Below are 22,955 nucleotides of genomic sequence, written 5' to 3' on the forward strand. Positions count from 1 at the left end.
TGCTGCGTCTGTCAATGGACTTCAGAGAAAAATATTTTACAGTAAGATCTTAAAAAAATCTTATTTTCTCTATCGTCCATTGACAGACGCAGCCTCATCTTCATCTGCTGAACGGGACGTCCCAAAGCAGTGTAGGCATGAGGAGTGGGAAGAACGCAAACAAAAGTAACGTAAGCTCCAAAGGCTAAACTTTGCCAACTGGGTAACATGAAGCTCAACCAAACAACACAAGCTCACCCAAGAAAAGACCCCTAAGAGAAACAAAAAACATTCTCTTATGAAACAGCAGCCTGCAAAACCTTGCGGCCAAAAGAGGCATCCGAAGATGCCAACAAATCTACCTTGTAGAAATTGGTAAAAGTGTGCACAGACGACCAAATCGCTGCCTTACAAACTTGTACAACAGAGGCCTGATGGCGAAAAGCCTAAGAGGCACTCAGTACTGTAGTAGAATGCGCCTTCACAGGAAAAGGAGAAACCTGACCCTCAATTGAATAAGCCTGAACAACCGTCTGCCTGATCCATCTCGAAATGGTCGCAGCAGACGCAGCCAAACCTTTTCGAGGACCGCCTGTAAGGACGAAGAGAGAATCCGATTTTCTAAAGGACCCAGTAACCCTCAGATAAACCCTTATCGCCCAAACCACATCCAAAGAATGCAAAGCAATTTCCTTGGGATGTTTAGGCTTAGGACATAAGGAAGGCAACACAATGTCTTCATTAAGATGAAAATCCAACACCACCTTAGGAAGAAAAGACGGATTAGGTCGGAGGACCACTTTATCCCTGTGGACCACCAAATAAGGCGGACAGGATAGTGCCGCCAACTCAGATACTCTGCGAGCAGAAGTAATAGCCACTAGAAAGGCAACCTTCTGCGACAGGGAAGGCAGAGAAATCTCCCTAATATTCTCAAAAGGAGGCTTTGAAGAACTGACAAAACCAGATTGAGATCCCACGGAGGCAACAGGGATCTCCTCGGAGGAGCCAGATGACGCACCCCTTGAATAAAAGTGCAAATCGAGCTATTAATAGCCAACGGACGTTGGAAGTAAATAGCCAAGGCCAAAACTTGGCCCCTGATAGTGCCCAAGGCCAATTGTTGCTGAACCCCATTTTGTAAAAAGGTTAAATCCGTGGCGACCACATCAGCCTCTGAATCAGAGGATTCTACCAATGATGGAGAAGGCAGTGGCCGTTTCCGGGTAGTAACCTTTTTCATGACAAAATCAACTTTTTTGCCAGGCTTTCCAGAGCTGCTGAAATCGCGGCCAGCGGCTGCGATCTGGACTGTCCGGGAGTTGCACAGAGTGGGTCTGAGGGTGAAATCACAGCCTGGGATTCCATAATTAAAGTACAAAAAAACAGAGTACTGTCACTTTAAGAAGCCCCAATCACGGTTCCCACCGCCGATCGCCGTGGTCAGCAGAGTCCCCCTTTAATATACACTAACAGCAGAGTGTGTAGGGACATGCCCCCCAAAGACCCCAGCACTGTACCACCTCCAGAGAAAACCCTCTTGAATGGCCTCTGCAGCACGGAGAAGAGACACAGGAAGTAATCTTGGCCTGCAGCAGAAAGAAACATCACAGGAAGTGACCTCGGCCTGGATGTAAAAGGTCACGCTGCCAGTGCAGTGTATACTACACAAAAAAGGTTGCCAATACATTTTAATAGGAAGCTCAGGGAAAATGGCTGCCCCATACAAGTCAATGGGAAAAATCTGCACATTGCCCACACTTAAGATGGCGGAGCCCACGGCGTGCCATGCGGCCAGGGACCCCCACAATGAAGGCCTCAAGGATCTACAATAAGACCCAGCATGAAACAAGGTACTATTGCTACCCCCTCAGGACGCCAGGCACCCCAGTTACATAGCCCCCCGCGGGCACAAAGGCCAGGCACATGAAAGGCCAGAGGGATCTTTTAGGATGTACAGGTCCTATTATCTACAAGAGAGGGCCCACATCCCCCCAGGGCCACTAGGGACAAGGGGGGGTCACATTTACTCACCATACTATGGACTAGGTGGACTCCGCTCCGGGCAGCCTTCTCCCACCCAAAGTGTGGGTGCTGCCAGGCGAGTGGTATGCTGCGACTCAGGGTGTACCAGGTCGTTGTGTACCGGTGAGGCATCCGGAAAGGGGCACTGTCGTGGCGAGGCCTAGTGCGGGACTATAACCTGCTCAGGCTCATAGGCCAGGCTGGGGGGACCATAAGGATCTAGATTATCCAGTGCGAAGCCCCAGCTGGCATTGCTTGTAGATCACCTGGAGAATCCCCCTAAACACTAGCTAGCAAAGTGAGTAAAGAGAAATAAAATAAAATATTCTGAAAATAATAAAAAAAACTTAGACCGGAGTCCCAACAGGAAACCTAGGTCCTACTCCTTCTCTAGGCAGAAACAAACTGGTTTGCTGAGCTGAGTGTGTGTGTTATGCCTGTGGGGACAGCCCCGTGGGCGTGTACACGTAAATGTTTTCTTGCCTAGACTACTCCTGCAGGGGGCAGCATAACCCATTCAGCTGATGAAGATGAGGCTGCGTCTGTCAATGGACGATAGAGAAAATATATTTTCTGGCAGTGGAGAAAAAAAGTCCTCTAGCATTCATTGCAATACCAAAGTGAAGTAGCATGACTAAATGGTTAAATAGTAATGGCAATTTGAAAAGTAACACCCTGGCAATCAAGATGCTTAATACTTCAGACAGTCGAAAGATTAATCATTGAGAACTACCAACCGTCAGCCGCAATGGCTGATGGTACTTGTAGTCTATCCATTCACAGGACACTGTGAATGAATGACGAGACCATGTGGGCAGAGCCCCTAAGGGCCACACTGTTTTTAAATTGTGACAACATGCGCGGGGAGAAGATCCCCCACCCGCTGTCACAGAAAGGGTGGTCTGGGCGTGTTGGGTGCAGATGCTGGAACATAATACATTTTCCACCCTAAAAACGGGTAGAATGTGTTCCAAAGGTGAATTTATCCTTTAACTTGAATAAAATCCTCCTGGAGGTCCTATGTAAGAAACTAGATGCACCTACATTTTTGTATATTAAATAGGTAGTAAATATTATCTTCTTACCTTGTTTTTAAAATGTTTAAAAATTGCAGAATTTCGGAAAACTGAATAAGCCGCAAAGCTCGTAGAAACCTCAAGCCTGTAAAAAAGAAAAAAAATAAGTTATGCTTATTTTTTTGGATAACACAATTACCTTTTATCATATAATTTATTAAAAAATTGAGTACATTTAGAACACAAACTTGTGAAGTGGATTCTGTACCTACATATATTAAAAATAATTTAAAATAAATTAAGCAAAGTAAATAATATCACTATGGAATGGAAACTCAAAAAATGAAGCACAGAAACTGTTGCCCATAGCAACCAGTGTTTATTTTGTATTAGTACATTCCTTCTTTTTCAGCTGCTAGATTAAACATGGGTCTGACTAGTTAACCTGGGCAACTGTTCCATTGCTCTAAATGTTGTACATCAGCCTGAAACTGTGTGAAGCTGAACTCTGGGCAAAAACACTTTAATTTAAATATATTCCTCCATAGCCACAAAAGGATATAGTATGTGCAATCCCAGGTATTATATAATCCATGTTAAAGTAGTGGTAACGTCATCACTGTTCTGTACATAGCCTGTGTAGAGGGCAGAGCTGTGGGAGGAACTCAACAGGTCCAGCAACTGCAGGCTGCCTGCAGAAAACTACAGGAGGGTGGATTAATTACTTCGGACACTGCAACTTTACACATTAGAACACTGCAGATTATTAACCACTTTACCTTCCTGCCACTGGTCACTTTACCTTCCTGCCCAGGCCAATTTTAAGCTTACAGACTGTCGCACTTTGAAAGACAATTGCACAGTCATGCAACACTGTACTCATATGAAAATGTTCATTTTTTTCCCCACACAAATATAGCTTTCTTTTGGTGGTATTTAATCACCACTGTTTTTTTACCATTTGCTAAACAAAAAAAGACTGAAAATAAAATGTTTTTCATAGATTATATTTGCAAACAGGTAATTTTTCTTCTTCACTGATGTACGCTGGTGAGGCAGCACTGATGAGCACTGATAGGCAGCACTGGTGGGACAGCACTGATAATCAGGACACTGATAAGCAGTTCCCTGCTTATCAGTGTAGATGTCTCTTTCACACAAGCCGGTTATAGACTCTCCTCTCCTAACGCTCTCAGCGTGAGGAAAGGAATGATGATAACTAGCTTGTGTTTACATCATGCTCAGCTGTTGTTGGGCACAACGGATCATGTCGTGAAGAGCTGCTGATTGGCTCTTTACTCCAATCTGTGATCAGCTGCGTCCGGAGGATGAAGTGATGACAAAGCGCACTGCAGCGAGCGCGATCATGGGAGGGCGGCTGGCTGTCCTTTAGCCATAATTTGGCTATAGCACGGTTGGCAGGTGGTTAAAGAAAAAGTCAATCCCATTCAGATTCACTATGCACATTGACGAAGAAAAAAAACAGCTTTTTCTTCAGAGCAGAAAAAGGTAGGTTTCTGTCTGGCGGGAGTCCTTTTGGTTGGGGGGGTCCGTGGAACCCAGCTTACCTTCGAGAGGTTGGGAAATTCCTGTCTCAGCTCCCCAGATCCCTCTTATGTGTAATTTATCCTGTGTCTATTAGGGGTACAGGGTGACCGAGAAAATGATGGACAACTACCTAATGGACACTGAGAATATTGTTTGGATCACTTCAAATGGGACAGTAATATTTATCCACAATATCCCTGAAGAAATCTATGATACATTATTTCCACTGTATCAGAATGATGGAACATTGTTTGAACTTTGCCACATAGCTTGTTGTAGACCGTTGCCATGAAGTCTGTGACTCCTGAATAATCAAAGCATTGCTTAGATGTGGATTCCATGGATAATTGGAACACCTACCGTCTCTGCTAGCAAACCTTTGTGAGATGTGTTTATAATTGTAATAATGTGTTCTTTGTATTCACTGTTGTAGGGGTTGAATAGTCTAGTCATCCAGGCTGGGTTAATGGACTAGTTAATTGGAGCATGTTAATTATGTTTCTGGTTACAGTTTGTATTGTTAGGGTAAAATGATCAGAAGAGGGGATGTCCTCCCGTGTGGTATATATTCTGTGTGAGTTTGTTCAATAAACAGTTCCACATTTGCAGCTAAAACGAGTTCTGTCTAGTTCTTGGTTGCAATAGGCCGCTATAATATCTGATATCTATGTTCAAGACTTGAGGAAGTGGTATACTGACGGAAGCACTCAAGCACAGTGTGGGTCAGTTCCATCACATTCTGCAACAAAGTTTTTCAACAAAAGTGGAGTTGCTCTTTGAAGTACCCAGACATGCACTGAATCTGGCAAAGGGATAGTTAGGGATTTATATTCAGTTTTTCGTAAAGTGTTCTTTTTTTCCCCAGAGGAATTATGGTTTCTCAATCAAGTTAGCCACTAAAACATATTGAAGTATAAACACTGCTCAATATGGACTAGGTAATGTGTTAGGAACGAAAGAATGCCACATCAATTGATGGAAAAGAAAATTATCAACCTACAAGGACTGAGTTCAAAGACACCCCAAAAATCAAAGTGAAAAAAAGTATGCAGCAGGCTAGTCCATTTTGCTGAAATTTCATTGCAGCAAGTCAGAATGGTACTCAGTAGTTTGTATGCCCCCCCCACAAGCTTGTATGCATGCCTGATAATGTTGGGGTATGCTCCTAATAAGACGATGGATGGTGCCCTGGGGTATTTCCTCCCAGATCTGGACCAGGGCATTACTGAGCTCCCGAACAGACTGAGGTGCAACCTGGCGGAGTGAGATGGACCGAAACATAATGCCCTAAATGTGTTCTATTGGATTTAGGTCAGGCAAGCATGGGGGGCCATTCAATGGTATCAATTCCTTCATCCTCCAGCAGCTGGCTGCATACTCTCGCCACATGAGACCAGGCAATATCACGCACCAGGAGAAACCCAGGACCCACTGCACCAGCGAAGGGTCTGACAATGGGTCCAAGGATTTCATCTTGAAACCTAATGGCAGTCAGAGTGTCATTTTCTAAACTGTAGAGGTCTGTGCGTCCCTCAATGAATATGCCTCCTCAGACCATCACTGACCCAACACCAAACTGGTCATAATGAACAATGCTACAGTCAGCATAACGTTCTCCATGGCTTCTCCAGACCCTTTCTCATCTGTTACATGTGCTCAGGGTAATCCTGCTCTCATCTGTGAAAAGTATAGGGTGCCAGTGGCAGACCTGCCAATTCTTGTGTTTAATGGCAAATGCCAATCGAGCTCCATCGTGCCGGGTAGTGAGCGCAGGGCCCACTAGAGGACGTCGGGCCCCCAGGCCACCCTCATGAAGTCAGTTTCTGATTGTTTGGTCAGAGACATTCACACCAGTGGCCTGCTTGAGGTCATTTATAGGGCTCTGGCAGTGCTCCTTCTGTTTTTCTTTGCACAAAGGAGCAGATACCGGTCCTGCTAACGGGTTAGGGACCTTCTACGGCCCTTTCCAGCTCCCCTGAAGTAACTGCCTGTCTCCTGGAACGTACTCAATGCTCTTGAGACTGTGCTGGGAGACACAGCAAACCTTCCGGCAATGGCATGTATTGATGTGCCATCCTGGAGGAGTTGGATTGCCTGTGCAATCTCCATAGGGTCCAGGTATCGCCTCATGCTACCGGTAGTAACACTGACCTTAGTCAAAATGCAAAACTAGTCAAAAACTGTCAGAAAAGATGAGTAGGGAAAAAATGTCAGTGGCCCTCACCTGTAAAACCATTTCTGTTTTGGAGGTTGTCTCATTGTTGCCCATCTAGTGCATCTGTTGTTAATTTCATTAACACCAAAGTAGCTAAACTGATTAACACTCCCCAGCTACTTAACTGACCAGATCAAAATCCCAGTAGTTTAATTGACTTGATGCTATACTCTGATTAAAAAAAGTGTTCCTTTAATTTTTTTTGAGCAGTGTAAAAAAAGAGTTCCGAAGCTTTCAGCATAGATACTGCAGCAAACCTAGATAAATAGATAGATAGTTTTTGCATTCGGAAGCATTCTGGTGGGAAGCCTGGGAAATTGATCATAAATTTGGCACTAATGCTGACTATTACTGAAGCCCACACATCATTTAATGCCTACATTTCAATTAATGAAATAAAATGAAACATGTTAACTCTAGCAGGAAGTAGGGTACTCATGAAATCTAGTTTGGAAAATGGAAATTCTACATGTCCTTTGGCTATCATCTAACAACCACTTAGCATCACCTTCCTTAACCACTAGCCGTCTGCTTACGTTGACACTACTGCGGAAAAGTGGTCTAATAACGTCTGACGACGTAGACCTACGTCGCCAGACACTCCCCTTAAAAAAGAAAAACTGAAATATCACATGGTCCTAAGTATTCAGACCCTTTGCTGTGACACTCATATATTTAACTCAGGCGCTTTCCATTTCTTCTGATCATCCTTGAGATGGTTCTACACCTTCATTTGAGTCCAGCTGTGTTTGATTATACTGATTGGACTTGATTAGGAAAGCCACACACCTGTCTATATAAGACCTTCCAGATCACAATGCATGTCAGAGCAAATGAGAATCATGAGGTCAAAGGAACTGCCTGAAGAGCTCAGAGACAGAATTGTGGCAAGGCACAGATCTGGCCAAGGTTACAAAAAGATTTCTGCTGCACTTAAGGTTCCTAAGAGCACAGTGGCCTCCATAATCCTCAAATGGAAGACGTTTGGGATGACCAGAACCCTTCCTAGAGCTGGCCGTCCGGCCAAACTGAGCTATCGGGGGAGAAGAGCCTTGGTGAGAGAGGTAAAGAAGAACCCAAAGATCACTGTGGCTGAGCTCCAGAGATGCAGTCAGGAGATGGGAGAAAGTTGTAGAAAGTCAACCATCACTGCAGCCCTCCACCAGTCGGGGCTTTATGGCAGAGTGGCCCGACGGAAGCCTCTCCTCAGTGTAAGACACATGAAAGCCCGCATGGAGTTTGCTAAAAAACACCTGAAGGACTCCAAGATGGTGAGAAATAAGATTCTCTGGTCTGATGAGACCAAAATAGAACTTTTTGGCCTTAATTCTAAGCGGTATGTGTGGAGAAAACCAGGCACTGCTCATCACCTGTCCAATACAGTCCCAACAGTGAAGCATGGTGGTGGCAGCATCATTCTGTGGGGGTGTTTTTCAGCTGCAGGGACAGGACGACTGGTTGCAATTGAGGGAAAGATGAATGCGGCCAAGTACAGGGATATCCTGGACAAAAACCTTCTCCAGAGTGCTCTGGACCTCAGACTGGGCAGAGGATCCCCAAATCCAGGTGTGAAAGACTTGTTGCATCTTTCCCAAAAAGACTCCTGGCTGTATTAGATCAAAGGGGGCTTCTACTAAATACTGAGCAAAGGGTCTGAATACTTAGGACCATGTGATATTTCAGTTTTTCTTTTTTAATAAATCTGCAACAATGTCAACAATTCTGTGTTTTTCTGTCAGTATGGGGTGCTATGTGTACATTCATGAGGAAGAAGAATGAACTTAAATGATTTTAGCAAATGGCTGCAATATAACAAAGAGTGAAAAATTTAAGGGGGTCTGAATACTTTCCGTACCCACTGTATATAGCACTGATTACTGCAGTAATGTCACTGGTACCCACAAAAGTGTCAAAAATGTCAGTCAAGGGACCGATCTGTCCGCCGCAATGTCGCAGTCCCGCAAAAAAAAAATCGCAGATCGCCGCCATTACTCGTTAAAAAAGAACACCAAAAATGACATAAATCTTTCCCTTAGTTAGTAAACGCAATAACTTTTGCGCAAACCAATCAAAATACGCTTATTGTGATTTTTTTTAACCAAACATAGGTAGCAGAAAACAAATTGGCCAAAAATTTAAAAAAATTTAGATTTTTACATTTTTTTGGGGGGGAATTTCATATAAAAAATGTGAAAAATATTGTTTTTTCAAAATTTACGCTCTTTTTTTGTTTATAGCGCAAAAAGTAAAAATCGCACAGGTGATCAAATACCACCAAAAGAAAGCTCTGTTTGTCGGAAAAAAAGGATGTAAATTTTTTTTGGGTATGGCTTCGCACGACTGCGCAATTGTCAGTTAAAGTTGCACAGCGCCGAATCGCAAAAAGTGGCCCAGACGTAAGACAGCAAAATCCTCTAGTGGTAAAGTGGTTAAACACTATGGGGGATATTTCCTAAAACTGGTGCACACGGCATGTAGTGCGGCACACAGATGTAGTTCAGCTGTTCACAGTAACCAATCAGCTTCTAGGTTTTACATTTAAAGCTTAACTGCACAAGCTGTAGTTAGAAGCGGATTGGTTACTATGCAAAGCTGCATTAGATTCTGTGTGCACCCGTTTTAGTAAATCTCCCCAATGACATCCATTCTGAGCATCCTGCAAATTAATTTATGACTTTTACTCAAGCTCTTTATTAAAAAGCTAGAAACAAGGTCGGAGACAAGGGCACTTCCAATCCTGGGTGATAATAGTCTGATGTATTTGCATCATTTAGGGACCAAGCCTGGATTATCTGTATACAAAGAAGATCAGAATAGTAGCACAGAAAAAAATAACCCTTTTACTGCAAGAAAACAAAATCAACATCTTTCTGGAAACCTACCAAAGTTCAATTGTTTTTGTCCTTTTAATTATTAACCCCTCAATGACAAAATTACTAAATGTAACATCCTTCAGGTAAAAAAAAGTGTAAAAAACATTAAACTATACACGCTAAAACCTTGCCACCCAATTTAACTTTATAAGATTAATAATGGAGGTGCAGATCTTTAATGCATATGGTATAGTCAAATTTGAGTAACCTAGATGCTCAGCTCCTTGTTAAAACTTCCACACTTTACAGGGAACAACAGAACTGAAATTATAATAATCAAATGCACAGCGCATGTACTTTTGTCACCCTCTTATCTAAGTGGATGAGAGTAAAAAGAACCCCAATAAGTATATAAACAGTAGGAAAGCGAGGCCAGAGCACATTGGCCCCATAAAAGATGATAAAGGAAAAATGGCCACAGAGGACAGAGAAAAGGCGGAAGTGTTAAATAATTTCTTTTCTTCAGTCTTCACAAAGGAATCGGGGGGCTACACGAACCTTGCTTGTAAGGCCAAACTAAATAACACACCTCAGGAAATACCGCCATGGCTAACAGAGGATAGACTTAGAGCTAAACTAGAGAAACTTAACATAAATAAATCCCCGGGACCGGATGGCTTGCACCCAAGGGTTCTTAATGAGCTCAGCCAGGTGATTGCCAGACCATTATTCTTGATCTTTAAGGATAGTTTACAGACGGGTATGGTGCCAGCTGATTGGAAAAAAGCCAACGTGGTACCAATATTTAAAAAGGGGCCGAGATATATCCCGGGTAACTATAGGCCGGTCAGCCTAACATCAGTAGTCTGCAAAATTTTGGAGGGGATGATAAGGGACCACATACAAGACTTTAGTAATGAAAACGGTATTATTAGTAGCAATCAGCATGGATTCATGAAAAATCGTTCTTGCCAAACCAATCTATTAAGTTACATACAGTTACATAGTTAGTGAGGTTGAAAAAAGACATGAGTCCATCCAGTTCAACCTATGATGTGTGTGTGTGTTTGCTTTTAGCCGTACATTGTATACCCCTGTATGTTGTGGTCTTTAAGGTGTCCATCTAATAGTTTTTTGAAACTATCAATGCTCCCTGCTGATACGACTGCTTGTGGAAGAGAATTCCACATCCTTACTGCTCTTACAGTGAAGAACCCCTTATTAACCTTCTACGATGAAGTGAGCTGCCACCTAGATAAAGGTAAGCCTGTGGATGTGGTGTATCTGGACTTTGCAAAGGCCTTTGACACCGTTCCCCACAAACGCTTACTGTACAAACTAAGGAAGGTAGGTATGGACCATAAGGTGAGTACCTGGATAGAGAACTGGCTCCAGGGGAGAGTACAGAGGGTGGTGATTAATGGGGAGTACTCTGATTGGATGGGTGTGGAAAGTGGGGTCCCCCAGGGTTCTGTCCTGGGACCAATCCTGTTTAATTTATTCATAAATGATCTAGAGGAGGGGATATCTAGTACAATCTCAGTATTTGCAGATGATACTAAACTAGGCATGCCAATATCTTCTATGCAGGATGTGGAAATCTTGCAAGCAGACCTGAACAAAATAACGGGGTGGGCAACTACATGGCAGATGAGATTTAATGTAGAAAAATGTAAAGTAATGCACTTGGGGGCCAGAAACCAGAAAGCAAGCTACTCACTAGGGGGGGAACCTCTGGGTGAGTCTAGGATGGAAAGGGACCTGCGGGTACTGGTAGACAACAGGCTTGGCAGTGGCATGCAATGCCAAGCCACCGCAAGCAAAGCCAACAGAATACTGGGTTGTATAAAAAAGGGGATTCACTCCAGAAATAAAGAGATTATTCTTCCACTCTACAAGACTCTGGTCCGGCCACATCTGGAGTATGCTGTCCAGTTCTGGGCACCGGTCCTCAGGAAGGATGTGCTGGAACTGGAGAAAGTCCAGAGAAGGGCAACAAAAATAATTAGGGGAATGGAGGACTTCAGCTATGAGGAAAGACTACAAGCACTGAACCTATTCTCTCTGGAGAAGAGACGATTGAGGGGGGATATGATATCAATGTACAAATACTGTACTGGCGACCCTAGCATAAGGAACAAACTATTCAGAGAAAGGAGATACAATAAGACACGTGGCCACTCACTAAAACTTGAGGAAAGGCGGTTTAACCTTAAAGTGCGTAAGGGGTTCTTCACTGTAAGAGCGGTAAGGATGTGGAATTCTCTTCCACAAGCAGTCGTATCAGCGGGGAGCATTGATAGTTTCAAAAAACTATTGGATGGACACCTTAAAGACCACAACATACAGGGGTATACAATGTATGGTTAAAAGCAAACACACACACACATCATAGGTTGAACTGGATGGACTTATGTCTTTTTTCAACCTCACTAACTATGTAACTATGTAACTATGGAACTATGGATCAGGTGGAAAACTTAAATTTGACTCATACATTACATTATCAATAGGGCAAATGTATTACTGACCTACTGATGACTTAAAAAAACTTAAATGTGTAGACATTTCTTTAGACAAAAAATCCTGCAACGTACCAGAAGTACAGATCCAATTGCATGTGACATTTTTTTGGTTCTCCCTTTCTCTGTGTAGTTTTGCAAATGAGAAAAAAAAAATATGGGTTGTGGACTTACCTGTAAAACCTTATCTTACAATACAGTACAAGGCACAAGCTTATATTAATGAAGCTCAAAAGGAAATATGCTGCCAGCTTATGGGGAAGACATTGGCAAACAAAGTTGTTAGGATAGCTCTTAAAACCCTTCCTGCTTCCAGCAATCCTCAGATTTTTAGCTCTCAGGCTGCATTCACACCTGAGCATACCATCTCTTAGCGTTTTTCCGGCAGCTTTTCACACATTTTTATGTGTGATTGTGGCACGTTTTTATAAGCCATATTTTTGAGCTTTGGCGTTTTTATTAGCCAAAAGTGAAAACGTATCTATTGCATCATTTGTTTCTAGGTTTTTTAGCTTTTCTATCAGCTTTTAATTCTTTATTATTATTCAATATTTTTTTTTTTTTTTGTTAGGGTAAGGGGTTAGAGTTAAGGTTCGGTTATTGTATCTTCCAAATTCATACTTTTCCTGCTACCTCCAATTATGACATGCATTTCAAGCACAGTTCTATGCCTTGACAGTCGAGACTCAGCATTTATCTCTGGAGAACGTCTTACTAGATGATGATTTGTCCAAAATGCTATCGGTGGTGTATAAGGAAATGTTCAGAAGGTCACCCCCCTCGGTGACACAGTGTAGGGAGCAAAGGTTTTAGGTGTTGTGTGTTATAGGTAGAGTTAGTAGGTCTCTGCTAGTATTAGGTAGTGGTCATTTTTCATAATCATTGTTATAATTGTTCTGCAATTGCTGGGCCCCGTGTAGCCTAAATGTTTGGCAGCACTATTTTGTGTGGCCCTTGCTGTTTCATATTTCATTAAAATATTCATTAAAAGAATTAAAAAAAAAAAAAAGGTTAGGTTAGGGTTAAGAGTTATTATTTTATTTATGGTCTTATTAATTTTTTGTTAGGATTAGGGTGTTAATACTATTACTACTGCAAAAACACAAGCAAAAATTTGCAAAATTGCACATTTCTATTCATTTTTATGGGAATAAAAACGTGCAAATCTACCCCATTTGAGCTACAAGAAAAAGTTTGAGAACTTTTTTGTGCTTCAGTCATTTGGCTTCAGGCGACTTGGAGTGGAGATGTGAAATGACTCCATAGAGAATAATGGATTCATGTCTTAATCATACAGGACAGGCTTCCATTATTTAAGGGACCACCTACCATGGGACCACCACAAACAATACATATGAGTGGCAACAAATATTAATGCAAACAGACCCAAAAATGGGAATCAAGTTCACAACCCAATTTGAAGCACCATATGTCCAAATCTGGCATCAGCAGGGGCCTGAACATTCACTTGCCTCCCAATCCATTTGCTAAACCTTGTGGTGCATCTGTCTACCTCAATTGCCTTTTTGTTGAATTTGCAGGCTGCCATACATCATAAACGCATTTGACACTATTTTTACCTTCTGCAATTAAGCTGTTGGAACTGAATATATTGGCTGATACTTGTGATACATCTGCTAATCATATTCTTGGAACTGCATCAATCTCTTGGAACTTTGTTACACCTTTCTGGCATTAGATTAGTTCTGCTTCAAGAAGTTATACACCGCTTGTACACTACTGCTGACAACAAATATTTATTGCACAGTGGTTTTTTGTTACTTGACTTCAACATGTGTTTTTCTTTTACATAAATACATTTGCATATGAGGAATCTTTTACCCATCAAGCCTCTGCAATACAAATGTTGAGCCCATACAATCTTGGGGGCTTTATGTACCCATATGTTTTAATCGCGACCATTTGAATAATAGCAATTCTAGGTTCCATCCAATATCTTTAATACTATACGCAAATAATGGCTGGATTGGTACTTAAAATTATTAAATGACTGGCATTGCAAATCATGTAATTACTACAATTAAAATACCAATGTTGAAACTGGATGATGCAGAGATATTTATGCATCTTTAGTTCAATTATAACAATATCTGTATATACTATATACAGATAGAAATTGCACACAATACATACTTATTTTTATATGAAGTTTTTTGGATATATTGTTGAACTTTGATCACAATAAGTGGTTCTCTGCATTGCTTTCCTGGACTTTATATGTTTGATTGATATACAGTACTGTGCATACGTTTTAGGCAGGTGTGAAGAAATGCTGTAAAGAAAGGACGCTTAAAAAAAAAAACAAAAAAAAAAACAGGCAGATCATGGCAATTTATAAGAGCAATCATAATGTATAATGTTTTAATCTTTAGGTGGACGACTATGTAAATATTTTTGGAATTGTTTCCTAAAACATAATGAGGAAAACTCTCAAATAGATGCTTAGGAAAATGGTAGACGAGAAAAGAAATCTAGTAACTGGGACTGTTTGTTGCTTTCATAATCAGAGGTCTGGCTAGGAGACCAGTAGCTATAACAGAGAGTCTCCCACCACCAGCAGGATAAGTACATAAATACATATAATTCATAGACCTTTGAATATAACCAAGCAATTAATGAGAGGGGTGCGCAACAGCTGGGCAAACAGAATTTTTCAAACAAGGCCCAACAAAATCAACAAAAGTCACAGACCCAACCTAGAGTACCGATAAAAGAACCTTGAAGTGGTAGGCTGCATCTGCAGATGTCTGGACATCCACCTGGTAGAACATAGAGAAGGTATGAACTGAAGATCTGGTGGGGGCCTTTCAAAACTCAGCAACAGATGTTGGATGTCAGAATAGCCAGGAAGCCTACACCCATTTGGTGGAATTAGCCTTCTAGGCTACTGGAGGTGCATTATCCTTTACAGTGTAAGCTCTAACAAATAGTTGTCATTCCTTTAGCAATAGCTGACTTGAAAGCAGGGTGTCCCTTTCGAAACCCAGGTGGCAAGGCAAAACAAAAGTCAATTTTTTTGTACAAAGGTAATGGATTTCAGGTAGACTCCAACAGTTCTGACCACAACCAGAAAATGGAGGGCAACTTCTTTGGGATGCTTAGGAAAGGAGCAATGTCTTCATTGAGGTGTAGTTCGAAAGAAAGGTCTTGAATGTAAGGCCACTTTATTCTTGTGAAGAACCAGGAAGGGCTCCTCGCAAAAGAAAGACACTAACTCTAAAGAACATCTGACAGACGTAGTAGCCACCAAGAAAGTCACTTTGCAGGAGAGAGCACAGAAGTTTCTAAATAGGTTCAAAGGTGGCTTCTGTAGGGTAAAGACAACCAAGTTAAGATCCCAAGGAATCAGCTATAAAGGGGGTTTGATCTATGAGTCACATTGGATAAAGATTTTAACAAGAGTTGAAGCCAAAGGGTTTAAAAATCTAGTAGACAATAAAGCCAATTTGTAGTCAAGTCCCCATTGCTGAAAGGCTAGAATGCAAGGAACTGCCCCTCTCTCTCAGGCTTTAACCCAATGGGCTTTATTGTAGAAAACTTGATTAAGTCCATTGGGGTGAAACATGTTAGGCAGTGGTGGTTCCAAACAGGGACATGCTATGTGCTGTTTCTCACCCAATAACGTTTTTATGATGCCACTGGTGTGCGACCTGCACTCTGTTACATTCTTGGGATTGGCACATGTATGATCTCCTTTGCCAGCACTTGAAGTGTACACAGTGGAGAAGCAACTTGGTCTTTGGAGTGGTGAAGTTTAACAGGTATAATCTTTTGTTGGACCCAAAGGCCAGGATGACCACATCTGGAGTGCCCCATTTCTGACATAGGATTTCGAAGATGTTGGGAATGAAAGGACAATTCCCCTTAGTCAAGGCAGTGACCACTGAGGGAATCCCCCTTTCAAGTGTCCACTCCCAGGATGTAAACAGAGATTGCTGGACAGTGTTTCTTCGCCCAGAAGCTGGTTAGGCTTACTTCCTTCAAGACTGCCTGACTCCTGGTACCCCAATGATTGATAAAGGCCACCACAGTGGTGTTGTCTGATTGGGGGTTCCTGACGAAGGAGCCCAGTGAAGCAGAGTTAATTTTATTGCCCAGCATTTCTAGATGTTGATGGAAAGCTTTGCTCTCCTTGGTGACCAGGTTTCTTGCACTTTGTTAGATTATAAACACTGCTACCCAGGCTGTGAGGCCAGCATCTGTTTTCATTATCTTCTATGAGTGCAGGAGAAACGACTTTCCCATTTCTAAGACTGGATTGGAAATCCATCGAACCTAGAGAGTTCCTTGCTTGAATAGAGAGAAGTATAGGGCGGTTAGAAGGAATGTGGTTGTTCCGGGCCAAAAGAATGTTTTGTTGGGGAGGCCTTGAGTATAACTGAACAAAGGAACAGCCTTGAATGAGGCTGAAATGAGGCCCAGGCCTCTCATGGAGAATCTCCCTGAGGGAGGTCTTTAAATCTTAAGGTCTGAGTATCTTAAAGAAAAGCCTGTTTGTCAGAAGGGCTGTGTCCAGAATGAGTAGAATAAGCATTCTGGACAAAGGGAAGCCTGGAGAGGCAGACTTTTGAACGATGATTACCCAGACAAAAGTCTGAAGAGTATTTTGGACACTTGAATTTTTGAGGGAGATGAAGCCTTAAAGCAGAACTCCACCCAAAAGGGAAAGTTGAGCTTCAAGGTCTCAGCCCCCTCCCCCCGCTCTTCTTGCGCACAATAGGCACAGGGGGGGGGGGGGTTAACAGGTACCTGATTTTGACAGGTACTTGCTTCTCACTTCTGTTCTGAGCGCAGCAATTTAAGTTCTCCTTCCTCCCTCCCCCTGCAGTCTTCTGCGACACCGACAGGGTGTTTTAAGGGTAGCTCTCCTGCTCTAGAAAATGCTGTGTGAGTAGGTAGGTAAGCATCTGGAATGACTACTAATGAAAGCCATTCCCCTTGTTACATAGATGCAATAACCAACCTTGTGGATTTTATGTAAAACTTGTGAACACAAAAAATAGGACAAATATCCCCGATGGGTTTTGGTACCTAAAACAGATTTGAATAGAATCCCTTAACTTTTCCTCCAGAGGGACTAGAAAGACCACTCCTTGGGACAAGAAAAGGTTTAGGGCATTCTGCAAATGGGACTGTTCTTGGACACGTAGAGATTGAAGCTCCATTTGGTAACCCACTTGAAATTACCAATTGAACCCACAGGTCTGGGATGTCTGTGAAACAAAGCAATGCAAACTGTAACATCTCTTAATGTGGGGGCCGGTCTTTAAATAAATCGGGGACGGGAAGGGAGGACTATATTCTACAGCCCATCTTTCCTAAGGTTGTCTCAATGCTTTTTAAAAATGTTTTCAAACTTTTTATGCTGTACATTGTAGTCTAAAACGATTTTATAATCATGTTTTCTTTCCCTTTTATTCTTAAGAGTCAGAAATCAAATATTTTCTATCAAGCCTCCGGATATCCTGAATCTCTTTCTGGATCTCATGTCTATAATAACCCTTCTGTAGGAAACTACAGTATCAGCTAAAATTTGGGATTGGGTCTGGTAATCGGATTCAGAGGAGCAGTTTCGTCTAAGACAGATAAACTGACCCCTCTGAATATTACACAGCTATTACACAGTAATGGCAGCTATCTAGAGGAATATACCTATTCCTATCAGGTTTAAAATAATTGTGTGTCTTAAAGGCATTACTATCTTTATACACTACTAAATCCAGGAATACTGAACATTGGGTATCGATATTCCATGAGAGTGTAATTTTGCTATTATTCAATTTCTGCATAAAAGTATCAAGGCTAATCATATCACCATCCCAGATCATTATAAGGTCATCGAAATAGCATTTGCAATATATTAATTGACTAGGACAATCATGAAAGACAGTTCCTCCTCCCAGAGTGCCATAAATTGCCAACCTGGGGGGGGGGGGGGGGACAAATCTGGCTCCCATGACAACATTCCATAAGCTGAAGGAAAAACTGCCTGTCATGTCGAAATAATTTTTTTGTAAGACAAATTTAGAGAGATCTGACTTATCCAAAGCTCATCTTGCTGATGCCATTACATCTCGATGACCTATAAAACTATAAAAAGAGAGGACATCAGTCTTGATAATACTATTAGTACTACAAGGTAAATCGTCCAGTACTTGTATAATGTGCTTGGCATCTCTGAGAAATGCCTTGGTTTTAGAGACGAAAGGCTTGAGAAAGCAATCTAATGTATATACTGGACCAGACGTGCAGACACTGACTCTATGCCATTCACAATTGGTCTCCTGGGGGGGTGGGGGGGGAGACTGGGCATCTTTGTGTATTTTAGGCAAGAAATACACAACTGGTGTTCTGCATGCACTGGGATCCAATAATGCCGCCTCCTTCTTAGTTAGAATATTTTTCTTTTAACCTTTCTTAATTAGATGATGAAGCTCACATTTATATTCAAGAACTGGGTCACCTTTTAACAATTGATGTGTTTCGATCACCTATTAACCGGTCCATCTCTCTCTTGCAACATGCCTTGCTCATAACTACCAGCCCCCCTCCCTTATCCGTAGGTCAGATATTCACCTCTTTATTTTGTTCTAAAGAGGTAATATCTCTCCCTAATGTAGGAAGGGTCCCTGACTTTTTTAATGTTCATACTTACCAAATCACAAAGTATCATATTTTTAAACACCTCAATGTGTTTACTGATTTATTTGCTAATTTAGAATAAACCCCAGAATGAGGCAGAGCCATTCTCTGTTACTTGACCAGCATTTTTTTTTTTTAATATTAAGGCTCCTAACAAACTTTTGTATACGGATAGGAAAATTCCACACAGGAGCAAACTTACGTCCTTTGTCCAGGACTTTAAGTTCGCCCTCAGATAAACAATGGCCACTAATATTATATATACCAGCCCCTATTGGAGCCTTTTCCTTTTTAGTTCTTTTTCCTGCTCTCCTTCCTCGCAATCTCCTCTTTTTCCCCCATATTTGTTTCCTGTGGGTGTATGAGCCGCTGGCTCCCACCATTTTTAGGTTTCCCTAAAAAACCCACATCATTGTCTTCCTCTCTTTTGTACAAACCTATTTTGTGTAAGCCTATTTTGTACGGGGACAGGGGATCTCTCTTGATAATTATTCCTTCAGATCAAATGGATGGAATAGTAGAATGATCATCTCTTAGGTTGGAACAATTGGAGGCACCACCCCAAAAGGGACAGGTCCTACCCTGTTCAGAGTTCCAATCTCTCCAATCTCAAGTCCTTAGGGGGAAGTGGACAAGGAACAGTCAAGACATTGAAGGACAAAATTATTTTTTCAAAGAAAAATCATTATTTCTAACCTCATCAAACTTTGCTTTCATCAAATAATTCTCCATTTGCAGCAATTACAGCCTTGCAGACCTTTGGCATTCTAGTTGTCAATTTGTTGAGGTAATCTGAAGAATTTTCCCCCCACGCTTCCTGAAGCATCTCCCACAAGTTGGATTGGCTTGATGGGCACTTCTTTTGTATCATACGGTCAAGCTGCTCCCACAACAGCTCAATAGGGTTGAGATCTGGTGACTGTGCTGGCCACTCCATTTCATACAGAATACTAGCTGACTGCTTCTTCCCTAAATAGTTCTTGCATAGTTTAGAGGTGTGCTTTGGGTCATTGTCCTGTTGTAGGAGGAAATTGGCTCCAATCAAGCGCCGTCCACAGGGTATAGCATGGCGTTGCAAAATGGAGTGATAGCCTTCATTATTCAAAATTCCTTTTACCTTGTACAAATCTCCCACTTTACCAGCACCAAAGAAGCCCCAGACCATCACATTACCTCCACCATGCTTGACAGATGGCGTCAGGCACTCCTCCAGCATTCGTTCACTTGTTCTGCGTCTCACAAATGTTCTCCTGTGTGATCCAAACACCTCAAACTTAGATTTGTCTGTCCATAACACTTTTTTCCAATCTTCCTCTGTCCAATGTCTGTGTTCTTTTGCCCATCTTAATCTTTTCCTTTTATTGACCAGTTTTAGATATGGCTTTTTCTTTGCCACTCTGCCTAGAAGGTCACCTCTTCACTGTGGACGTTAAGACTGGCGTTTTGGGGGCACCATTTAATGAAGCTGCCAGCTGAGGACCTCTGAGGGGTCTATTTCTCAAACTAGAGACTCTAATGTACTTGTCCTCTTGCTTAGTTGTGCACCAGGGCCTCCCACTTCTCTTTCTATTCTGGTTAGAACCCGTTCGAGCTGTTCTCTGAAGGGATTAGTACACACCGTTGTAGGAAATCTTTAGTGTCTTGGCAATTTCTCGCATGGAATAGCCTTCATTTTTCAGAACAAGAATAAACTGTCGAGTTTTAGAAGAAAGTTCTCCTTTTCTGACCATTTTGAGAGTATAATCGAACCCACAAATGCTACTGCTCCAGATACTCATCTAGCTCAAAGGAAGGCCAGTTTTATAGCTTCTCTAATCAAAACAGCAGTTTTTAATGATGCTAACATAATTGCACAAGTGTTTTGTAATCATCAATTAGCCTTTTAAAATGATTAGCTAACACAATGTACCATTAGAACACAGGAGTGATGGTTGCTGGAAATGGGCCTCTGTACACCTATGTAGATATTCTATTAAAAAATCAGCCTTTTCCAGCTAGAATATTCATTTACCACATTAACATTAAAAATTAATGTTTAGACTGTATTTCTGATTAATTTTAGGTTATCTTCATTGAAAAAACAGTGCTTTTCCTAAAAAAATAAGGACATTTCTAAGTGACCCCAAACTTTTAAACGGTAGTGTAAATCTTTCACATAGGTATTCGTTTTACATTTTTAGATTTTTGTTATATAACAGGGTTGCCACTAATTATAAGAAGGTATTATAATTTTCTTGTATCCCCCTTTTTTTAGTTTAACACCATCATATACTACCCCTGTCACAGTATTTCTGTTGGATCCCTGGTGAATTACAGTTGGGGTTAATGATTTGCATCTTGTGTAGAGATCAACCCTTTAGTATGACGTGTTTTTTGTACAACAACAACAGGAGCTCTAGTTCCCTGTGTAGAGAGCCGACCCCAGGTTACTATGTGTGTTAGCAATCTACGCCTGGTTTTGATTAGGACAGGCCTGCTGATTGCACACCTGTGGGCTGGGTTCATATTATTCCCAGGGTTAGCTCCCAGTTGGAGACAGCTGCACCCGGGCAGACAGGAGGTCTGGCCCAGGAGTCAGCGTGGCTTGAGGCTGCTATACATGTGCACCCTATTGGGTGAGTGGAGTCTGTGGGAGACAGACAAGGGCCTGGAGTTTGAGGCCAGAGCAGCAGCGCTGCAAGTACAAGCCAGGAGGGCTGCAAGTTCAAGCCAGGAAGGCTGAATGATCGTTTATTTTTGCTGAGGATTGAAATGCTGAAACCCCTGCGTGGGAAACCTATGTTATTTTTCTGCTGGATGAACTTTCCTTTAATAAACATGGGGGAGGAAAGCCCTTAAAAGAAAGAAAAAGTGAGTGGCGGTGTCCTTTAAACGCTCTACACTTGATGCGAATCTCACAATTGGTGGAGGAATGCTATGGGCACAATCCGAGATCCCTGCAATAAAGTAAGTTCATCTGTTATATGAACTGTGTTTTGGTGCAAGAGACTGCACAATCTGTGTGTGCAGGTGAGGAGAACCCGCAAGAGAAAAGCTACTGGCTTTAAAGAGACAGTGCTCTAAATTTTTTTTTTTTGTTTTTGCTGGACTGTGAAAAAAAAAAAAAACTATTGTGGAGTAACTGAAGGTGGGTCGGTCAAAACTCAAAAAAGAAGAAAGGATGGCTGAGATGAGAGACTGTGGCTGGAGGGGTTGTTACCGACCGAACAAGCCCCAGCAGAGTGCAAGATGCATATGGCCATACTAGAGAGGGAAAGTGTTTGCAAAAAGGAGCTACAGTGAAGATGTTTGTGCAAAAGTGTCTGTTGTTACCACTGGCAACAGGGAACCTGTTTGGCCTGCAGCGGATGTTGGAGAGTCCAAGAAGGCTGCAATGTCGCCCTATATCTATGTGGGGGCATCTGCAAAGATGAATGTTGTTGCCCATAGCAACAAACTCAAGGTCAATCTTGAGACCTATGGTGGATGGTGGAGTGATTCTGATGAGACTTCTGGCTGGTGGGCTCAAGAGGAACTGTTACAGCCAGTGGGAGAATGCTGGAGAAGTTCTGTGGGGAGAGTGCGGTCTCCCATGTCAACAAAGGATGAAGTGTCGTCTGGATGGTAGAGCTCCAGTGGAGAGGGCTATAATGTCCAAGAGTTGGAGATGCCTAGGAGGGCATCTGTTGTTTCACCCTGTGACTGCATGGGGAAATACATCAGGAAAAGGACCGCAGAGGAATGGTTCCTGCAGCGACGCATGCAAAGTGCAAAACACACCACAACAACAACATCAGCAGTAATCAGCACGGGTTTACAAATGGGCGTTCTTGTCAAACCAATCTGTTAACATTCTACGAGGAGGTGAGCTGTGAGCTAGATAGGGGGAGACCAGTGGATGTGGTGTACCTGGATTTCGCTAAGGCGTTTGATACAGTTCCCCACAAGCGCTTAATTTATAAAATAATGTCTGCAGGCATTGACCGCAAGGTTTGCTCTTGGATACAAAACTGGCTAAAAGGGCGTGTCCAAAGGGTGTTAATAAATAGCGCATACTCAGACTGGTCTGAGGTGGTAAATGGGGTCCCCCAAGGCTCAGTCCTGGGACCAACCCTGTTCAATTTATTCATAAACAGCATTGAGGACGGGATCAGTAGTTCTATATCAATTTTTGCAGATGACACAAAATTGGGCA

At 42.1% G+C, this 22,955-nt stretch overlaps 1 protein-coding gene across 17 annotated transcripts in view; it reads right to left on the reverse strand.

Annotated features, from left to right (window-relative positions):
• The window catches only part of KCNMA1 (potassium calcium-activated channel subfamily M alpha 1), a gene marked incomplete at its 3' end in the record, with an annotated part of 993,244 nt that overhangs the window by 473,785 nt on the left and 496,504 nt on the right, over window positions 1–22,955 (reverse strand). For all 17 annotated transcript variants that reach the window (XM_082268091.1, XM_082268088.1, XM_082268089.1 and 14 more), the window contains exon 6: window positions 3,090–3,165. In XM_082268091.1, the coding sequence (XP_082124217.1) occupies window positions 3,090–3,165 (76 nt within the window). The remainder of the gene's footprint in view (window positions 1–3,089; window positions 3,166–22,955) is intronic.

Source organism: Pelophylax lessonae (assembly GCF_965119305.1).
Source record: "Pelophylax lessonae genome assembly, chromosome: 9".
Classification (NCBI taxonomy): Eukaryota; Metazoa; Chordata; class Amphibia; order Anura; family Ranidae; genus Pelophylax; species Pelophylax lessonae.